General features: G+C 40.6%; 1 protein-coding gene across 3 annotated transcripts in view; it reads right to left on the reverse strand.

Annotated features, from left to right (window-relative positions):
• Positions 1 to 19,946, reverse strand: part of PPA2 (pyrophosphatase (inorganic) 2) — a 35,076-nt gene extending 15,130 nt beyond the window's left edge. Inside the window, exons 1-7 of one of the 3 annotated variants that reach the window (XM_027890505.1) lie at positions 19,787 to 19,946; positions 17,929 to 17,993; positions 16,260 to 16,304; positions 7,639 to 7,692; positions 5,051 to 5,170; positions 3,211 to 3,297; positions 1,771 to 1,897 (exon numbers count right to left, since the gene is read on the reverse strand). In XM_027890505.1, coding sequence (XP_027746306.1) covers positions 1,771 to 1,897; positions 3,211 to 3,297; positions 5,051 to 5,170; positions 7,639 to 7,692; positions 16,260 to 16,304; positions 17,929 to 17,993; positions 19,787 to 19,916 — 628 coding nt within the window. In that variant the 5' untranslated portion in view covers positions 19,917 to 19,946. The remainder of the gene's footprint in view (positions 1 to 1,770; positions 1,898 to 3,210; positions 3,298 to 5,050; positions 5,171 to 7,638; positions 7,693 to 16,259; positions 16,305 to 17,928; positions 17,994 to 19,786) is intronic. The other 2 variants (XM_027890503.1, XM_027890504.1) reach the window with 2 other exon arrangements.
• Positions 19,947 to 22,543: the final 2,597 nt, after the last annotated feature.

A 22,543-nucleotide genomic window follows, 5' to 3' on the forward strand; every position in this document is an offset into this window, starting at 1 on the left:
TACACTTCTCTGTATCTCAGGACAGTTCTCAAAGTTTTGCACATATTCTCTGATAAGAAAGTAGGCACTCAGGAACCAACTACAGCAATGGTTTGCCCATTCTTCCCCCTTGTTTTTCTTTTAAATAACACTAAAGCTCCTACTCCCCCACTCCCCAAAAAACTAAAGCTGTAACAGAAATGCCATAAATCATTACCTGGGGGTGTACCGAAGAAAAACCAACCAACCAAAAAACAGCAGAGGACCTTCAAATCCATAATAATAAATAATATTGGAATAAACTGCCACAGTTTTGCCCCGACTTAGTAGACTCCTTTTGAATTCTTTCATCCAATTTTCAGACTACATTGTCTCAGAAATTGTTAAGCAAAAAAGGTAAGACTTTAAACAGAACACTGAATACAAATGAACAGCTAATTACTTGTGTTTTAACTACTGACACTTATGCATTTCACTGCACATTAGAGTGGTTTAAATTGATACTAACATTAACAGCAAACTATTACTTACTATTTCCTTAAGCTGAACTTCTTAATCTCTATCAAAGTAGTTAAAGAGTCATAAACACTATGTAGTAATTCATCTGCCCAATGATTTTAATCATCAGCAACCCAAGAGTTTCCTTTTCCTCATCTCCTCTTCTCCCCTTCTTTCCCCACAAGTCAAGTATTCTCCATGTGAAAGCAACCTGCAAGAAAACTGGGAATGAAGGGCCAGTCCAGTGACATACTTACTTTACATTCAGAAACTAGGAAAAAGCCTCAGTGGCTGAGAAACATAATTGCTTAAAAAAACTATTGGATAGCCCTACTCCTACAGAAAGGCCACTTTGTGCCTTGGTGCTCCCAACCAACAAAGAGCAGGCTGATTGTACACACCTGATGGGTACTGACTGCATATATATATATATATATATTTATACAGACATATACATGTGGTTTGGTCTCATAACAGTCACTTTTAGACAAACCTCCTCACATAATTCTCATGATTCCCAAACATTGTGTTTGAGGAAGTGAACGCCCATTTATCCAGAGGAAAGCTGCACTTTAGCTGTGCTGTAAAAACCTACTTCCCTGCAGCTTTAACACATCTTCCAGCAAAATTAGGTCTCATGTGATATTCACATAGACACATTTCAGTATTTGGATTTCCTCTGGATACCAAGAAGAATGGTCACAGAGAGGAAAAGTCTGAACAGTGTATTTCCCCCTGCACACCCAGGGGGATATTAGGGTGATATTAGGGTGAGCTGCATTAGCAGTTTACACTGCCAATTTTCATGCTAAAAGCTGAAACACACTAAGTGACAAACCCTGGAAGTAATACAATTACAAGTGACAAAGTACTGGAAATATACAGCCTTTTCAGAATGCAACACAATGTCTGCAAATATAAAAGGAACAAACACTTTCAACAAGGAAAACAGCAGTGTGCTACATAATGTAAGTGGGTAAATATTCACTATTACACAGGAGATAAACTTTAATTTTAGGAGGTCACTTTCTAAGGCAGTTGTGTTTCAGAAGTCAAAAGACTTTCTGTATGACAGGTCCTCTTGAAGATCCAAGTGAACCATTTCAAAAAAGTTTACTGTGAAAACCTATATGCCCTCCTTGAAGGAAACACCTGACTTAAACAGAACAATAAAAGTCAAGTCTTGCCTTTCCACTCTGTGCCTCTCCTTGTCCTGAGTGACCTAAACTCAGGTGCCATTCTACTGTGCAAGTTGCTGACATAACCGGCATTAAAAAAGATAAAAATACTTGCCATGGATTTTATGAGCTTCTGGGTCATCCACACTGATAGCAATTATCTTCCAATCTGTCTCCCCTTCATCAACAAGAGCTAAAACACCCAAAACCTTCACCTGAACAATCTCACCAGAAGAACGAACCTGAAACGGAACATGTCACAAAGATTTGGAAAACACCACAAAGAATTTCTCCTTTACCTTACAAAAAAACATAGTTTTACTACATTTTTGACCAGCAGCTATAGCAGTATTGCAAGACAGATCTGCAAACCCAGCACACATGTATTTAACATTTCTAGCCTTTCTCCTATCATTACTCTTCTTCAAACCTCAATCCTCTAGTCAGCATTTAAGTACACAAGAATCTAGAAAATATTTCCTTTCTTTTTATCCTACTTATCCTCCACTTTCTTGATCCTCACTCCAAACTGCAAGTCAAAAGTAGCTCATATTCATTTTTTAACTTATTCCTGTCTCTTGACTCTCTACTTTTCTCAACTCATGGTCCTAATTTATCTCTCGCTATTCCTTCCTCTAGACTCCAATATACACACATAAACACACAGCCCTTCCCCAGAAATACCAGCACAACTATTTTTCCATTACCTTAGGAACTTTCTCCCTACCAGATGATAATCCCTCTGTAACTCTTTCTGGATCCCTTGCAATTCATCTTTAGGCTCCTCACCTCAAATAATCAGTGATCACCTCCACTGAGGTCACCAATTAATTTCCCTTTACCTAAAATATCCCAAGAAATCCCTCTTCCAAACTCATCCATTTCATAACCTCATTTGTGATACCACAGAACACTGCTCCCTTCTTTGCTGCCTCTAGATATGTACATTTTTCTTTCAGGGAGCTAAACCTTTTCTTTCTACCTACTAACGGTGTTTTCTGCACCTCTTTTTTATCCATCCACTCCGTGACACATAAATCTGCAGCACGGCGACAGGTTCCTCTCTTCTCTAGAAGAGGATCTACTTCTGCTTGCACCCATGAGTAAACTCGAACCTATCTCCTTTGTGGGTCTGACCTTGTTATTTTAATGTGCTAAGGCTGTCATACTCCCTCATCTTTCAACAACCTGTTCATAGCTCAGATACTGCTAATAGGGGGAAAAGAAATAAATATTTTCCTTCCCCAAAAATCTTAACTCTTAACTCTCTCCTACCTCACACAAAACTCAATGTCCAGCCACAAAACTTCAGGATGGTGTTTTCTTATTTTCCCTTTTATCAAATACAAAGACTTTATGAATTCCTTCCCTTTTTCCTCCTTTTTCAAAATCCACAATTTCCTTACCTATTCCCTTAGATCCTCTGTTTATCCTTTCATCAGCCCCAAACACTATTACCATTTTTTTGTTTTCCATCTGTCCTTCTCTTCCAGAAGTTGTTACCAAATTATTAAGTTAACCTTGATAAATTAAATTAATCCCAATAAAGACAAACCTTTGAACCTATTTCACAAACGTCAATAGGATCGTTATCCCCACAACATCCTGTAATGTTATCCTTATGGTTTGGATCTTCCCAGGTCTGCCAAAGGAAACAGAACTATCAGTTACCAACTAAACTGCAATCATAACTTGCCTTACCACTAAATTACTAAGATTAATAAAAACACCAATAAAAACATCAGCTTTCTGAGAATAGGCTTGCTCAATGGGAGAAGAAAAAACAAACAAACAAACAGCCAGTGGACTGATGTTGAGTAATTCACACACAGGACAAGTAACATGAGGATTACTGAGGACACAGGAACAAAAATATTAACTGCATCCATGACTCAACAGATACACTTTACCCAAGTGCAGTGATTAAGGCATCAGAGGACCCTGAATACGGATTTTTCTAGTTAATAGTGATTATGGGAGCAAGCTAGGACATACAATTACGTTTTCATTATACTTTTCAAATACCATGACACTAACAGATATTGTTTTCAAAAACATGGAGGCTTTGAGCTAACCACCCTCCTAGGCATGGATTTGCCTGAACCCAATAAGCTTTTTAAAATTTTCAGATTTCAGTATGAAGTACTTCTTAATATTTTGAGATGTGTACATTCCCAAGAACAGCAAACTGTTTAAGACCGAAGAAGCTTCTCCAAGGGCAAGTTTAAACCCCTGCTCTGAGCACTGTACAAGCAAGGAATCCTAGCCAAGTTATACTAATTTAATTACTAGACCAGTACTTGTTCTTACTCTTACTGGCAAGTAATGAGTAACTCATTCTACAGTTGAAAAGCTTTTCTGTTAACAATTTTAAGTCCAATGAAATTTTGTTGAAAAGATTTTAGAAACCTTTTTTTTTTTTTTCAAGGAGCTATGCTGTTAGCTCCTGCTGTCCATGATCATAACTCCACCTCAAAATTGTTAATTTTTCCAATACTCTTCCAAAGGGCTTTTTATTTAAGGCTACATTATATCAGTATTAGTTTTGTGCCCAATTTCATCTCTTCACCACTAGGTTAAGAGGAAAGCTCACTAGCTGTTCTCTGGACAGTAGAGCAGCTTCTGCTATGATAGCAAATATTCTAATATATTAAAAAATAAAAATTACAATTATTTCCAGCCCTCTCTGTTTTCATGGCTAAACATTCAGTGCTTATACAGTTAATTGTAAAGAAAATAAACTACTCTTTTCAAGCTCCATCATGTTCTTCAGTAGTAATTTAAGTCCAATGAGTTATTCACAGAAATGAAAAAAGTTTAAAACTTTTCATTATGCTCAAAATTTCATCCATTAATTGGGCTTTTCAAGGCTCAAAGTTTTGACTGTGTCCTGATCAGTAAAGGCTCACAGTTCAGAGAAAAGTTAAGTAAGGCAGTTGAGGTTTAATCTGAAAGAGAACAGCCCTTGTGTTCTTCTTTGTTAAAGATATTAAGAAATCCCAATTAAAATTTATGCTGCTGCATATGAAAATCCTAAATGAGTTTTTTAAAAAATGCCTTGTTTAAGCAGGGAAGAGCCACTTGACAATGTATTCTTGAATGGCAGGCCGTGACAGTTTAAGTCTGTCACTACAGTGCAGAGACAGACTAAAGATTTGAGATTTCTTGACCGTTTAACTCCTTCCTGAAACACAGCTCAGATTTACTTCCACACCCAAATTCTGATCAAAATTTATGGACACAATAAAGTTCAACATAAAAAAAATCCTAATTTACAAACGTATCCAAGAGAAGTATCCCTCTTGCAGCTGATTTGCATTCAGGCAGTATCCAAGATTTACAAGGCAATTTACACAGAAGACAGAAAACTTTCACCATTATAACAAAAATGTTACCTGTGGGAGGGCACCATAATTCCATATATAACCCTTGTGAGGAAAGATATTTGCCACATATCGAAGCTTCCCTTTCTTTATATCTTGTTTAATGGGATTCAACGGCTCCTCAGTGGCAATCTAAGTAGATCGTGAAAAAGGGCGGGGGTGGAGAGGGGGAGAGAAAGAGAAGGAGAATGATAAAATGGAAAGCAATTCATTCCATACCCAACCAGTTAGAAAAATCCATCTGGCAGGCACATGCCTGTGGTTTGAGAATTATTAAAAGTACAATAGCCTCAGTCTGAATCTCAAGGGTCATATTCAAAAAGCAGCTTATTAAGGTTTTAAATAATGCTGTAAAGTGTGCAAGAAAAAAATGAAATCTAGAAGAGAAAGTAATAAATTTATAAGGACACTGTCATGGTCAAACATAAATACTGAAAGGAACTTAAGTCAGAAGCTTTTGCACTTTATAGTACAAGTTCAACAGACATGCAAATGGTGGCACAAGTTCTTCTGACAACAGAGACTTTTGGCACTCACAGAGGAAATGTTTCATGTTCTTCTTGCCCTCTGTTCCTTGCTCTCCCATTGCACACATCCCTCATTTCCAACACTTTTCAGCATACAAATGCTTTTCAGCGAGCACAAATTCTCCGTAGTCACCAAATGCCAACTTAACGCAGATTTGGAACAAGTTAAGCTGGCATTAGAAGGGGGTCTTCTTAATCCCAGGGAAGCACTCTCAGAAGCACAGAAGCTGAACAGCATCATCCTTGCCAGAACCTCAAATACAAACCCACTGCCATACGAATTACCTACCACAGCTAATTCACTGTTCCCATCCTCTTGACACTACACACTACAATCCAATACATGTTAGCTTGGTTCTTGCTTACGGACACTCATCTGAATGGCAAAACACCGGTTAGCAGCTGAAGTGGTTACACTGGCTCAGGTGGTGCACAGCTTCCATGCATAAGCACACAGCCCTTACTCCATATTCATTTTACATCACCGTCATTTACCTAAAGCACCTCTCTCACTTTGTTTACAAAGCCATCCCCAAGGAATTCCACCTTTTTGAACCACAGCAAACTGTCAATAAATAGCACATACTTATTCCACAAGTAAACCCTCCCCAAGAGCTGAGATAACGGTTCACACGTTTCTGGTTTCACACTGGATTCTAACTTGCTCCTGGTCACAACTTAACAGTGAAGACCTTAAATGTGCCACCTGGGACACTGACAGAAGTGGAGCTCAGCGATGCTTTTTCTTGATGGAAAGTGGGACAAAGAAGAGTGACTGGAAGCAGCAGACAAAAGTTTCATGAAAAGCCCCTTCAGTAAAATGAAGGGAAGAACAACAAGAACGCAATAAGGTGATGAGCAGAAGATCTGTCACTGGGGATGTAACAGAGGGTAACATTCACTCTAAGGCAAGGTTTAATTTCCTACAATCTCCATTCTACAAGAGGGAATATCAGCACAGAGATGCAGACAAGGTATTAGCAGGTATTAGCAGCTTACCACAGTCTGGACTGAAGGAGTGCCAGGACACAATGGCATGGCAAGACAACTGCCTTAATGACTGATGCAGGGAATTTCAGGTTAATTAGAAGTTAAATGTTAGAGAACTACATCTAGTCTCCTCTATCAAGCCAGAAGAGTCTAAACACCACAGATTTCTCAACCTAACTGGACAGTAAACTTTTCTAGCCCTGACTATAATGTCTCAAGAGAAGAGGAAGGGGAGCAACCTGAGCTTTAGGCAATGAGTTCAAGTAGAACTGTCAAAGGAAATCTCTATGAAAGAAAACTCAGTTTCCACGATAAATCATCAGTTGGAAATACAAGGTAAATATCTAAGGTAAGATATTCTGGTTGCAGAATAACAACTGTGATGGTAAACACAGCTCAAAATAATTTTCTATCATCAGAGAAAGGAGAAAACAAAATTCTGAAATAACAGGCTGGGGAAGTTCTTTGGTATTATTTTCAATAATTAAAATAGTTAACAGCTCAACCACAAGCTTCCTTAAAAGCAGCTGGGAAGCATCCCTAAGATTAATACAAGTCTTCAGAAAGTTAGGACATATCCTGGTGAGATGTGTTGTTTTACAAACACTACAGATGAAGCTCTATTTGTAAAATATCTCCCTGCAGGAGATACTTTCAATCAGTGAGATCCCCAAGTAATTTTTTTTTTTGTCACAAAGAAATGCTTTTTTATTTGCAACTCCATTTGTCAGGATTTGGCCCAGCACACCATACAGTGGAAATGATGAATTAAATCCTCTGAGTGGAATGCTCCATAAGCAAGAAAAAGTAAGACTAAAATGCTGGACAATATCCTGAAAGTCAGTACTTCAGGACTCTGCTGAGGGTATGCTGCACCCTCCAATCAGAGGGTTGTAAAGAAGACACTTTATATAATTGCAAGGAGAGTGTCTGTATGCACCACTTCAAATCAATTTTTTAACAGAGAAGATTTTATGTGTAAAGAGCAATACACACTGTGATTAAAACTCAGACTACTGGAAGCCACTGCATTGTCATACCTTCCATAAATACTCACATAATCAATGTATTTTTGTTAATTACCTCCATTTTTGCATTAGTCCAACGAGGTACTTCTACAATCATATTATACAGGACCTAAAACAAAAAACAATGTCAGAACCAAAAATAAATTTCTCTTGGCAATTAGGATTTTACAGTAACACAAATTCTCTCCTCTGCATTCAGCAGCAACATGCACTACACTTCTCCATTCCAGCTGCTTTTACTTCTACAATTCATTTAGTTCCACACAGTGATATTCAACCTCTTTGGTTCATCCTTTCCCCACCTCACTCCTTTGAGAATACAAACAACAAAAAGTAATGGAAATACACATGATGTTTTTTATTCCCATATCAAGATTACTTTTCACAAAATGTCCAGGGAATGGTTTGCCACATGGCAGTGGTTCAGTCTACTAGTCAAAGAGGATTGGATGTTTCTGTAGGAAAGAGTTAGTTTCCCTTAAGCAATGGAAAGGACAATGCTTTTCTGTTTTCCTCCCCGCCAAGGATTTATTTCTTCAAGGCTCTCCTCTTTTGCCTCATTAATTTTTTCTTAAAAACCCATGCAAATGCAACAACCACTGACATTTCTGATTCTCAGTCAAATCTACTTGAAGTGAGGTGACACCAATCAAAAAGTGATGGCCGAGGAAGGACATGGACACAAATACCTCAAATTCGTGTTAGCCTTCTTCCTAAGAGAAACGAAGTGAAAGCTGTTTGGAGAAGGGGGTGTGGGAGGAATAAACCCAAAACATGGAAACTTGCATGCTTTTAGAAGAAAAATAAGTAGTCTACACCTTTCTTACTGAGGAAGTTAAAGCAGTGTTTTCCAAAAAGCTCTGTGTAACTGCTGTAAGATTTCTTCTTCTGAAGCTGTCAGAGGTAAGCACTACCAAGGAGTGGAGTATTCACTGTATTGGGTAACTAGACCAAACCATCAAGCAATGTCTACAACCTATTTTAGATTACTAAAATAACCCCAAAAATATCACATTGCCTGGGATATCACTTCATAGCCAAAGAAAACTTACGTTGGTATTAACAATCACAACAGCTCAGGAAAGACAAAGTATGTGTTTGCAGAATTTGTAGGAAAAAAATATAAAGTTAAACCAACTGCTGATTTTCACTGACTCTTTAACAACGTTGAAATGAAGGCTCCAGTGGACCCTTAAATATTTGTAATTTTGCTCCTTGCATCTTGCAGCTGCAACAAAAAAATACCATTACCAGGGTCAATGTCACAGTCTGATTAAAGTAATTCCAATGGTTCTATGATCATCTCCTCCCAAACAAATCTGGAATGTGTAAAGCAATAAGCAAAGGAAAATCTCAACTGTCACTCAGCATTTCTATCGTGAGATCACAAGCTATGCACAACCCTAACAGCAGATTCCCAACAAATTAAAATTATATTTGCCATCCCTAAGTACGGTGCCCATACTGCAATCTGTGGCACATCAGATGGAATCACTTTTACCAATCAGGTCATGACCAAAAAAAAAAAAAAAAAAGTTTTTTAAAAAAAAAAAAAAAAAAAAAAAAAAAAAAAACAAAGAAGAAAGGTGCTTCAGATAAGTTTCAGTTACATAAAGAACACCTTATGTATATAAGAATAGTTGAAACAAAAGTAATCAGAACAAGGGCTCAAAAATGTCAATACTGAGGAAGGAGACAGAACAAAGCAACACACATGCACCAGCAGGTAAGAGAAGGGTTGGAAGAGAGCCAAATAATGTCTGCACATCCATCTGGGAAACACGTGGAAAACAGAAATGCTCAGCATGAAAGCCAGTGCTGACAAGAAACTCTTACGGAACTGCTAAGCAGGTCAAAGAACTGTTCTGACTGGTAGCTACAGGCAGAAAACTTACAAACTACTCCTGGAATTATACATGATGTCTTCTCCTCTACCACAATCCTGTGTTTTTCTTGTTTAGATGCTACTATATGCTTTCCTGACCATGTCAAATACAATGGCTTCAGCAACCTCTAAAATTGGTTTTGAGCTTTAATTAGTCAACAGTTAGTCCAGCTCTTCACCAAATCAACCCTCAGAGCTGGACAACAACTGGACTGAAATGAACACAGTGTTGCTCTCACACACAAACAAAATAACCCCACTTGGATTCAACTCAGCTCAAAGACCAGGCCCTCATAATTTGTGGTATCGGTCAAATGTGAATTGTCAAGAGTCTTAAATGTGACAGCCTGACAGATTAATTTGTATGCAAAAAAATCCCTGAAAGTACTCTCTCTAATTCTAAGCTGCCACAAGCATTTACAAGAGATTAATGACTTCATACAGTATTTACATTTAAAAATAAAAAGTTTTATTTATAGGGCAATCAAATTTTCACAGTGGTGAGATGAGATCCACTGGTGTGGAAAGAAGAGCACATATTTTGACAGACAGAGAGAAGTAGACTCCTCTGGTTTTTTAGGGTTTTTTTCCCTCCTCTTCCTATCCAGTTTCCTTCCTTGCCTAAGTATCACCCAGGAATATTTCCATCACTCTTATTTTCCCACACCAAGCACCTATTCCTTCAAAGTACTTGAATGTTGTCCCCCATCCCTTGCTGAAAACTGTTCCTGCCTCAACTGCAAACAGAAATGCAAGTGTCAGACACCACCTGTCTTCACAGATTACCATCTGCATATGTCATTCAGTGGTTAGTTTTGGCTAGTGAATGCATCTGGTAATTGATATTTTTATCTTTATTTTAAATCAGTAAAACAAAATATTCCACCCCACAAAACCCCCAAGTGAGCACTTCTACCCCCTCAAGCAATGATGAGACTGCTTCAACAGCCCATCTGACACACCTTCGAATGACAGAAAAAAGATCTCTCATTAAACAAAAACTAGTGCTTGAAAAGTCTACCATTTAACCACCTTAGTACAACAGTAGTCCCCTGGCCTGCCCTGAGATCATTGCTAGCTGCAGTCCAGATTTAATCCCACTCTGCAAGTGCCTAATGTAGAAGGGACTCCACTTAAGGGGAGCCGACTGTACAACAGGCCAGACGGAGCAGCCTCAGACCATCTCTGCTGGCTGACAATCTCCTCAGAACAGTATTCCTGGAGCACACAAGAAAAAAGGAGAAAACAGTTTCCTAGATTCAGAGAAAGGGACAGAACTCATCTGCTAGGGAAAGAGCGCTGACAGAGCCCAGAGGGACTTTCAATCCAGGGCATTACGTAGCTTGTTTGACTTTGGGTCAATGTGAACACGAGACAGACATTTGTACTTATGTTCTATTATACCTTGAAGAGGTGATGGGGGCCCGGAGGGGGTGTGGAATCTAGTTGCACAACACAGAGAAGTCAAAAGTGCATTTCCTAACTCCTAAAACTGAATAAGAAAATCAGCAGAAAATGACATCAGTAGGAACAACCAGTATGTCTAAATGATACCCTTTATTTCCTAAGAACTACACACTAAGTACATTATACGGGAACTCACGTAGGTTGTAACTGTTTGCTTTATCGGGATGTTGTCTTTAACACTGGTTGGCAAATTACTGCATTCCATTTCAGCTGAACATCATTTTTAATATATCATGATATAGTTTTTGCTGAGACAAGCAGAAATGTCTCTCACATAAACAACAGAAACATTTTTTTGGTTTTTTTGAAATAAGAAAACCACAGAAAGATAAAAAAGATACACAAAAACACTTTGGCACATTTATACAGCAAGTATCGAGAAAAACAAGGAAAATACAGACTGTTGTACCCAGGTAAACTGTTAGTCATCATTCTCTCCTCAAAGACTGATGGCCAAAAATAACTGCTAGTTCTGGCAATACAGATTTTTATAGAAGATAACTCATTTTGATCAGGGTTTGTCATTAGAAATATGAATATCAGAAGAGAAAAAAAAACACCAAAAACTTTCTGACACTATTTTTATAATCTGCCTTTGTGGAATGCCCTATACCTGTCTCAAAAACAATTCTTTCTTACCTAACTTTCCCTTTGTTGTTCAACTATTTCCTTTCCCAGTCATTCCAAGTTCCTTAGCTCCTGCACTTGAAGAAAGGGTATTGAATAAACATGGTTTTGCTCGAGGGTTGCAACTCTTAATGCTCAACTTTGAAGGTTCAGCTAATTTGAAGCAGAAGTGGAGCAACCTCTGTAGAGCAAGGAAAGTGACAAGGTAAAGAGGAACAGAAACTCAGTACAATTTCATAAAATGACAAACATCACCACTTTTTAAGCCCTGACTGTGATTCACCATCACCTTGCATGACAAGGAAAAAAGATATGCTAAAGCATACAATTATTTTAGTAGTTTTTATAGAAGAGTACTTAAAAAAATCCGAAAGCACTAGAGGTAGCTGGTCACTCTTCATCATAGTGAAGTTCTGGGCTCAGAAGAAATAGAAAAGGAAAAGCAGCTATCATTTCCTTTTATTTTCTGTCTGCTACTTTGCAATCTTGCAGGGATTCTCATCAACTATCAACTGAACATGGCAGCATGCACCTGAGGACTGACGAGAATGAAAGCGATGAGCTGCAGTGTAGCAGCAGTGTGAACAAAGGATGATGTTTATAAGAAAGGGAAAAAAAAAAGAAAAGGAAAACAAGAGGGAAAATATGGACTGTCATGAAATATACCCAGAAATAAATGGAGTGGGGCTTCCTTATAAAATGAGTACCCGTGTTATAAGTATTCCCAACGTAACACTTCCTGTAAGGTATTTGCAAATGAAAACAACGAACCAGATGCCAGCAACATCTGGACACCAAATAGGTAGTATCTAAATGAGAAGTCAGTGGAACTTTTCCAACATAAATTAACATGCCACATAGCAAAAAAAAAAGGAATGCAGTGCCCAGCATAAATGCAAAGTGCCTGCAGTCTCTTCATAGTGTACTTCCCTCATTTTATACTGAAAAGGGAATCACAAACACCACATCTAGGTTTTTACACACAGGTATCTCACTGGTGTCAGGCTTATTCTCTGATCAACCAGTTATGGGACACATTCATCTGCAAAACTACAGTGTACAACCATGACATGAATAAAAATGAAACACTGGCTTTCTCAAGTTTAAGGAACCATTTATTTGAAGTTAAGTTTGATCAAATCACTGACGTAACTTTCTCAGTAAACCCACTCTACTCTGGGTAGATTTCAGCTGGACTGCTGAATGAAGACTACTTCTACTCTCAGTATTTGTCCCTCTACAAGAACACAAAGCAAGGCTGCAGCTAATGGACACATCCTTAGAAAACGACTGGGCAAGTTCAAGCATCAGGGTGAAAGATTCACTGATAATCTAAAATTTGGAACACAAATCCCTGACCACATAATGGACGCATTATAGCTCAAATTACATATATTAAAAAAGGTCTAACATAGCAAGAACTGTAACAGAGGCTGTAGTTAAGGCAGAATACAAAGTCAGTAGAAAGTGTGCACCTGTTCTGCACAGAAAATGATGACAGCTTTTCCTTTCTTAAGAAACATACTGACTTTATTATGAGACAACTCTGACACCAGTTTTGAACACTGTTTGAAGCATAAAGTCCTCTATCAGATCACCTATTCAGACTGCATGACCACTCTGATAACCCTTTATATCTCACCTGACTAGTTAATTTATCAGAAGTTTCTGCCTCACAGAAGCAACTCAGCTGAAGTTCACAAGGGCATTCCAGCACTGTGCAACCCACAGGATAAAACAAAAACAAAAGCTGTCTTGTTTCCTTCTTTCTGTTTTGTTTTTTTTTTTTTTTTCAGATACCCTTGTGAGTGTCTGCAAGTTAAAGGACTACAATCTCTACATGCTGGGACAGATTCCTTACCAGGACCCACACCTGAAATAAAACTTTGTATTCAGGAACACCTGGGTCCTCTGAATGATGTGACATGTGAATACTTTACCAAAGATATAAAATGACAAGTAGATTAGAAACCCTTTCACTACAGCAGGGAAGCAACATGTCACATTTCTCTTGAAAAGACAACCATGACCTCTTCAAACCTTCTTCCTGCCAGACATGGAAGACCATATTCAACAATCAGGCTCTGACAGTTTTGATTGCAACCATAGTGGAAACATCCGCTCTTCCAGACAGAGATGTGAAACTTCTGAAACCTTTCACAGAGATTTACTTGAGCAGGAATGGATTCCAAGTGCTTGCAATGCTTAAGACAATGCAGGAGTTCAGACTGCAAACTGCTAATAATTTTGAGACTGGAGTTGAATATGATTTCTTTCAGCACAGTTTCTCCCTCAAAATAACTTCTCTCTAGTCATCAAACGGTCAAAAATCATCTGTGAAAGTAAAAAGTCAGTTGTCAGCAGTGTCTGCAAAGTTAAATTTAACTGAGATTTGGGAAGGTCTAAAATGTTACAAGAAATACTTGCATTAGTGAAAACAGTTCATACAGAAACACCACCACGTTTCCCTTAGAACTACAAACAGACTGCAAAACAGCGACTTGTAGGATGTGCCTTCCCCTACCCCATGACTGCTGAAAGCTGAAACTCCTCTATTTTGAAACTTTCTTTTCTGGCAATTTAAAGTAGATTAGACAGACAGAAGAGACTCTTGCAGAATTATCTTCAGTTTCCTTAGCTAGACTGCCATCTGATGAACACCAGCTCAGCATAATTTAAGACACTTAATTTAACACTCTTAAGAGGGCTTGCCCTTGTCCAGAATAACAAATAACTGTCACCTTAAAAGCACAAATTTTAAAGATGTCAGTGTGTTTCCAGGTTAAGAACGACTATCACCTTTGAATTCTGCTCAAATTCAGTGCAAGGATCAACTGAACACCAGCTATCAATAGCAACCTTTGCATCCCTAGACAAGAGGAAGGAGTACAGTGCTTCAAAGTTCTTCTGAAATCAGTACACGCAAATCAATTCCTCATTTTCCTGTTATATCCTAATAAGCTATGCTTTCCCTGCATACAAGCACACAAAGCAGAGCATTTCTCACCAGGCTAAGGCGAGATCTGCTGAAGAGCCCAGTGTAAGAAGAAACTGCTTTCCTGAACACAAAGATTCCTCTGTTTTCTTTCTCCTCCCCAACTCCCAAAGATCATAATGAAAAACGGTTTTCTAAACGATCTGAGTTCTCACATCTTACCATGTAAGTAAAGACCAAGCATGTTTGGGAAGCCTGTACTCTGTGCATTTGTTTGCTTACTTGCATCAGAAACCCACTAAGATTGAAATGTACCTTTGCCTTTGCTCATTTTCTGTAGCTCTATTAGACCACAGTCCAGAGCTCTCTCACAGGAGGAATTATGTGAAGCAGCCCCAGAGGCTACACTGGCCCAGAAAGCAAGAGCTGCTCAGCCTCACTGGCATTTTCTACCCCCCTCTCCCCAGACTACTATAAACATGGTTTTCAACAAGCTAACGTGCTTCTCACTGCATAGACAAATGCAGTTTTGAACATTTTTAGATGCTGCATAAAACATATTTGCACCTGGTGGGTATTGTCACAGTATTTATAAGCAGGTAAGAAACAGAATACTTGACTTCCAGCAAGAGCAGTAAATAAGAACTGATGTTGCAAGACAATGATTTTTCAGAAAAGTCAACTGGTACATACTCTTTCTCCTGAATAATTCCTTTCAGACATGATTCTACACCTACTGGATTGTAGGTGAATGGGCATCAAGCTACAGGAAATCTAAAAGGCATTACTTAGGCGTTGTAGCTTGAATGAATCACAGAGCAAAGGGAGAGGTAATACACAGGGCAGGATTGTGTGGGGACTGTTGCACAGCAGAAGAACCGGTGTACCACACACCAGTTGCAAAACTGTGAGAACCCAGACAGTTAGAGCAGTTCTTTCACATCAGATGGGTAGTTACAGTTTTGCAATATGACTGGCCAAACAGATATGAGGAGATAAAGCTTGGGACACACACCTACCCACACACATACACACATCATGGCCTTAAAACATAGTTTGGTTCATTTTTTTTCTTTCACATGTTTTTAGTAACTTTCAGATGAGCCTATGCCAGCCAAAGCAGACCACAAGATGTTACATTTTGGAAAAGACACTTGCATAAACAAATCTTGTTTCCCAGAAAAAGCTTGAGCAGATCTTCCATGTTTTTTGGGCTTCTGTTAGGCTTAAATTCAGTGCTGGATAATGCTGAACTATTAGCAGATGTAATTTTTTTCCCTTTGGGCTTCTCATATGAGAATACAAAACAACAATTCTGAAAAGTAGATACTTAGTATAATTTCTGCCCTAACATACTGAGGACTTCTGGAGTTCTTGTATATATAACAAAGATTATCCACAGAGTATAATGAATATTTAATTAATGGCGGTTTTATTGCAAATGTTTCTGAATGCAATAGTAAAAAAGATCTACATATTTACACTGCACTAGCCACAACAAACCTTTGAAAGAGTGGTATAAGTGTTTGCCTTTGAGAACATCTTGACAAATAAAAGAATCCTGACATTTCTGGTCTATTCAAGGAGGAGAATATTAAATCTCTTTAAGCCTTCTCCTCCTGAAAGACTTGCATTTGAAGACATGTCAACTTTATTCACTGAGAGCAAGTTCACTTTGCAGAGTAATGAACTGATGTGGGAAAGGAACTAGACGAAATAGTTAAAAAAAAACCCCAAACCCAAACCCAAAATTTAGGAGTACCTCAGATCCAGTAGTCTTTGCCCTCTTTGCAGGAATTTCTTTATCCTATAGGGAAAGAGTGAAGTAAAAAAGTGTATCAAGAACATCAGAGAGGAATACCGTATTCACATAACTATAGATAACAGTAGTCTGCAATGCAATTGAAACATCCCTTTTTGAGCATAAAGGCCTAAAGTATAACTTTAAAAAGTACTCAGTTCTGTTTCATAGTGAAATATTAACCTTCAAGATGTTAACAGAAGAAAATAAAAAATGTACAAGGATACGTCCACTGTCTCTCAACTACTAAGAAACTTAAGCAGCAATTTAGGCCTGTCCTCAACTGATTAAAAACACAGTCATCATTCTGTACAGCTGAAGAAGGCAAAAAAAAATCCCAAATAAACAAAACGAGTATGAAAAATAAGGTTGGAGTTATCCATCATAAAGTCCACAAAGCTTAGACCACAGGGTGGAAAGCCTGTAACATACAACTATATGTCCTCCTCTTACAAAGAAGGCAAAATTAAGGGAGACCACCACAATGACTCCCGTTCTTGCCCCCTCCTCCCTGTCCGCCCTCCCCAGGCTCTGTCAGGTGGGATGCTGTTTTTCTGCTCACATACCAAAATGAAAGTCTCTCCACATTGATCAGATATTGCTGTACTCTAATTTAATCTACTGAAAAACTACAGACTATAGCCCACTCCTATAAACTCTAAACTCTATATACAGGGATAGCAAGGCCAACAAGGAACATGTGATGAAAATGCCCACTGGTTTTCCAGCACTAGCACTCACTGAACAGGGCACCTTATAATGACACTCTGAATGACTTACCTCTTCCATTGACTAGCACTCGGGTCTGTTGATCAAAAAGGTTTCATTCATATTTTTAATCTCTCGATTTTAATAATTCACAAGATTGGTTCATCAGCTCAGAAGTCTCCATCTGAACACGTTAAAACTACTGACCTTTCACACCATTCATATCACCCACAGAGACTCAGCAACAGATCAAGGAAACGGCTAAAACCCTCCCAACCTGTTTGTGTAACAAGCACACCATGACAAGCAAACCTAAACCTAAACTGAAGACTGGCAGTTCTCCCACCAGTGACAGAGAAAACAGGCGTTTCATTATTGCTGTAACGAAGCCCCAGGGAGGGTGGCTAACAAGACGTGAAAGTGCTCAGCTGCACCTCACGCACTGCCATTCTCCAAAGGTGTCATTACCACTTCTCTCTTGGGCATTAGTGTTGCCTTCCAATTACAACGCTCCTTCTGGGAATTAAAGACGTACGCCGTAAGTTGCGCAAGCAACTGTGCTGTACTTCCACTACAAAGAAATGTACACTTTTAATTGGAAACCGCCAATTTAAAAAGAGTAACAATAGAAAATTAATTCAAGCGCACATAAACACAAACCCAAACACAGAGAATAATCACAAGGTACAGTGAGGGTTCCTCCTGCCCTCAGTCACTTGAGGACTTAAAGAAACACCTAGGCTTGCCTACACGGCAATCATTACGTTTCACTGCAAGTTACTGAACTCAGCAGAGAAAATGTGGTGGAGTTATTCTGCCTTTACTACATAAGGAATCAGTCTGGGTTTCTGGCACAATGCATTTCTCCACTGATTATCCAACAGTCTTGAAATTAATTGCAATTCAAGGCATAAATACATACCTCTTTAGATGCAGCAAACAGTGGAATGTCATGAAATGGGGAAATATATTTACCATCTGCATTCTCTGAAAGACAAAAGAAGTAACATTGCAAACCTAAAGATGTGCCATATGATGTTGGTGTTGCTAAATATCATGCAATAAAGAAATGTATACATGCTACGATTATGAATCAGTTAAACTTTTTCCAAAGTTTGATTTCAGGTGCTAAAAATTAACCTACACACAGGAAAAGGAATTTGGTTGTTTTGATAAGGATTCATTAGAATCAAATTTATTGCTTTAGTATTCAACACTATGCTCCTCTTCTGACTACCTGGCAATACAAACTATGTAAAGATGAGAAGATCCTTTCATACTCTTTTCTCCTCACTCGCCATAACAACCATTAATAGCGGAAAAAACCCCAAATCAAAACAAAGGAACCTCACGTCCATCAGCAATACATGAATTCATCTGGGTTTCTAGCAATGTTGCTAGAACAGTGTGATTTCACTGGATTTCTAATAAACTGAGTTTCAGGGCCACAAAGAGAAAATCCCCCAACATAGTAGGCCAAAGTCTGATCAAAAGAGTGAGGTATCCCTCAGGCCCTAGATATGAAACACCACACCTTGAAACCAGCAGAAATTGACATTAACTTAAAGGGGGCCCAATCTGTGCCTCAGCCTTGCTCCCACTCCAGAAAGAAACAAAATTCATTGGAGAGGATGATTAAGTTTTTCAAACTACTCCACTGAATTTTTTCAACATACTAAAAGCCCAAGTATCACATCAAAACAGTGTAAACAGTAACCCAAACGTCAAGGAATTTCTCCTCTGCTAGCACCTCTATTCACAGTAAAGGAAAAAGCAGAGAAGGAACGTCACTTAGCTTTGGACTTTACTTTGACCACCTCAGCAAAGAGGAGTGAATGGAGTTGATTTGCAACTCCAGGAAGCCCTCCCAGCTGCTCCCACCGAACAAAACAAAGTTTAGTGCTAAGCTGTTCATTTCCACTGAAGAAAGTGACTTTCCCTGGATGAGCTCGTGCCCTGGCAGCCCCAGGGACCGAGCACAAGGGAGCTCTGGCAGGACTCTGCCAACCGGGTACGCGCCGCCTCCGCTTCTCCCACACCAGCGGACGTCAGAATTGACTTGCTTGTAGGTCAATGGACCAAAAAAACGTACAAAACCACTGCTAGAGATTTGGCACCCAGATAGACAACACTGTTTCAAAAACCGCTGCCGGAGAACTGGCACACAAGCAGACAACATTGTTACGAAAATGGGCAATACCGAACACGGCACACCCCCAGCTCTCAGAGGGCCTTGAGAAGCCTCCTGGAGCGCTGCCCGTGCCTTCGCTGTGCCACTCGCTGCCTTCCCCCCCACCCCCGCTCGGGGCCGGAGCCCCACGGTTCGCATGCCAGCCTCCCGTCTCGGTGACGTGTCTGGAGGAAGGGAGGGACGGCTGCCTTGGTCACAAGGGACAGGCTGGGCTGTCGCACCGCAGAGGCTCCCACGGCTGTGCCCCGGGTGGTGCCACAGCCCCCCGCGCCCAGGCTGCCACAGCACGGCACCACGGCGGCGCTTCACCCCCGGCGCCCTTCGTCCTCCGGGGCTGCGGAAGGGCACGGCAGAGCCGGGGCTGAGCAGGCCCAGCATCCCCTCCAAAAGCCGGGATCTCCACCGGATCCGCCCCCCGCTCTGGAAAACACTGCTCCCTCCCTGCAGCCAAGGGGGAGGCTCAGGGGCGATACCTCACCGAGCCCGATGTGTCTCGGCGGGAGCGGGGACCCGCCGCCTCTCCCCCTCCGTGCGCCGCGCGGGACGGGGAAGGAAGGGCTTTACGGAGCCCGGGTGGGCTGCTACTTACTAAAGTAGAGGCGGTAATCGGGCGAGTTGGGCCGGCCCCGCTGCTCCGTGCCGTAGCGGGCCATGGCGCCCAGGCGCCCCCACCCCCGCGCCGCCAGCAGCAGCCGCGACAGCCCCCGCGGCGCCCGCATGATGGCGGCGGCCGCCCTCCCCTTCCTGCGGCCGCCGGCGCTGCGCCGGCCCCGGCCCCGGCCCCGCCTGCCCCCGCCGGCTCGGAGGCCGCGGGCCTGCCGGCGGCGCGGGGGGCGCCTCGGGCGGAGAGGGAGGCTGTGCGTTGCCCGGCCTCGAGGGAGCGGTCCGCCGAGTTGAAAGTAATAATGATTTAAAAAAACAAAACAAAACAAAACAACCCCTCCTTGAGGTTGCAGGTGACCCGCAGCGGGAGCCAGGCAAGCCTGGGCAGGGTCGTACCCCAGCGGTGCCCGGGCTGAGGAGTTCTCGGGGCCACCAGCACTGCTACGTGAGAAGGCGTTGCCAAGAAGATGGAGCCAGGCTCTTTTCGGTGGTGCCGAGCAATGGGACACGAGGCAATGGGTAGAAACTGTTGCACAGGAAGTTCTACCTGAATATGAGGCAGAATTGAATTTACTTTTCGGGTGACCGAGCCCTGGAACAGGCTGCCCAGAGAGGTTGTGGAGTCTTTCTCACTGGAGATATTCAAGAATTGTCTGGATGCAGGTCTGTGCAATGCGCAGGGAGGCTGGAGCGGGTGACCCACTTCCAAACTGACCGATTTTGTGATTCTGTGAAAAGTGTGGATGCAAAATTAGGGATGATGGTGGTAGGGTTGCTATCCCTACCTGAGGCCCACGGCAGTGTGACGACCCTGCCATGCTGCTCCGTAGTTTGTTTGTTCCTTCTTGGCACACAGTTTTATGTCACCCAAGCCAGTCTGTGTCTGCACTGCTTACGGACGGGCTATTTGCTTAGGTTGCCAATGGCAGGTGAATTTTTATATTGAACACTGCTGATACTTAAATTAGATTCTCATCTGTATTCATGTGGTCCTAGTTTTAAAGCTTAATACCTCTACACATGATCTGATTCCTTTGAATTGTCTTTTCATTGATCCTTGAGGAAAATTTCAAATTAATTTCCTCTGTCGATAAGGGTGATAGTTCTTGGAGCAGTGCTCCTTATTTGTGGATCTTTCAAAAATTCCTGAAAAGGGGCAGATACCACTATTTGCATTTCATCGATGGAGAAAATGAGAGAGCAACTTTTATTGTATCATCACTTAAATCCCGAGCCAATTATCTCATGTATTCACCATTAAAAGTGGTCAATGTTAGCTTTGAATTTTAACTGTGATTTGAATTATCCTGAAAGATCTCTGGAGGATAACTCCATGTTACCCTTATTATTTTTGCAGTATTTTAAATGTTATTGGAATTTATTTATTTGCTGCAGAAAGGCTTAGTCTCTTCAATCAGATTTAAACAGGATATAACTACTTCTTCACATTATTTCTTCCCTCTACTACTTAGGTAGATCAGGAAAGAGTCAGGATTGTATATTCAGCATGTGCAGAAAGGACAAAGAATTATTTTACATTGGAGCAAGAGATTTTCATGATGGCCTCAGTCACTGTTCCCCTATGTACTAGGTTGAAATATGTTAGTTGCTGCCCTGGATCTTAAAGGAAGCTGTGTTCTAGTATGTAGTTAGTATGTAGATTTTCCATTACAAGAAAGCTCTGAGGAAAAAAAAAAAAAAAAAAAAAAAAAAAAGCTGTATTCTCCTCTGATTTGTGCCACTGCTTGCTGTATTTGTGACCACAGACTTATCTCCATGCTATTTTGCAGGCCCATTACCCACTTCCGCAGAAGCTGCAAAATAGTAGTTCATGTTCCACTATAGGAGTTGGCATTTTTCTTCCCTGAGTTCATCAAATGCAAGGTTATCGGGCTAATCCTCCCCACTGGACATGTGGGGATGAAATTCTTCATAGAATCATAGAATGGCCTGGGTGAAAGCGACCTTAAAGACCATCTAGATCCACCCACCCCCACCCCACGCCCCCCCCCGTCCCATCATGGACAGGGACACATTTCAGACACCTTTCACCAGACCAGCTTGCTTAGAACTCCATCCAACCTTGCCTTGAACACTTCCAGGCATGGAGCATCCACAACTTCTCAATTCCAGTGCCTCACCACCCCCATAGTAAAGAATTTCTTCCTAATATCTAATCTAAACCTACTCTCTTTCAGTTTGAAGCCATTCCCCGTTGTCCTGTCACTACATGGGCTTATAAAAAGTCCCTTTCCCTTTTTATTGTAGACTCCCTTCAGGTATGGGAAGGTCTCTGAAGTTACTGATATTTTAATTTTGTCAAGAGGGCAAATAATCTGCTTTTCATATGGAATAGTTAAAAAAGGGAAACCCAATTTTTTTTTTCCTATTGTATTAAAATCTATTATTGTATGCTTTCTTTGAGTTGGCCTGCTGCTGAGATGGGCAAGTTTAAAAGGAAACATGTGCCATAGGCCCAGCCTTCTGCCTCTGCTTAGTTCTGAGGAATCTGGGTTTCATTTATGGAAGGTCAGAATCTTTGAAAATCACTTACCAAGCACGCACACGGTACTTTTACATTTGCAAAGCTAACAGTTGGGTGCAAGGTTATTTTTGTGGGAGTCCGATACATATTTATTTCCCTATACAAGATTGAAAGTGAAATACGTTGCAATGCCCTGTAAGGCACAAAGTCCCTGTAAGATGCACAAAGTCTGAGCACAGAGTTCTCCGTTGCCTTGTA

The sequence above is a fragment of the Empidonax traillii genome, unplaced genomic scaffold, assembly GCF_003031625.1.
Source record: "Empidonax traillii isolate 1590-97213 ecotype Southwest subspecies unplaced genomic scaffold, ASM303162v1 scaffold290:size645333, whole genome shotgun sequence".
Lineage (NCBI taxonomy): Eukaryota > Metazoa > Chordata > Aves > Passeriformes > Tyrannidae > Empidonax > Empidonax traillii.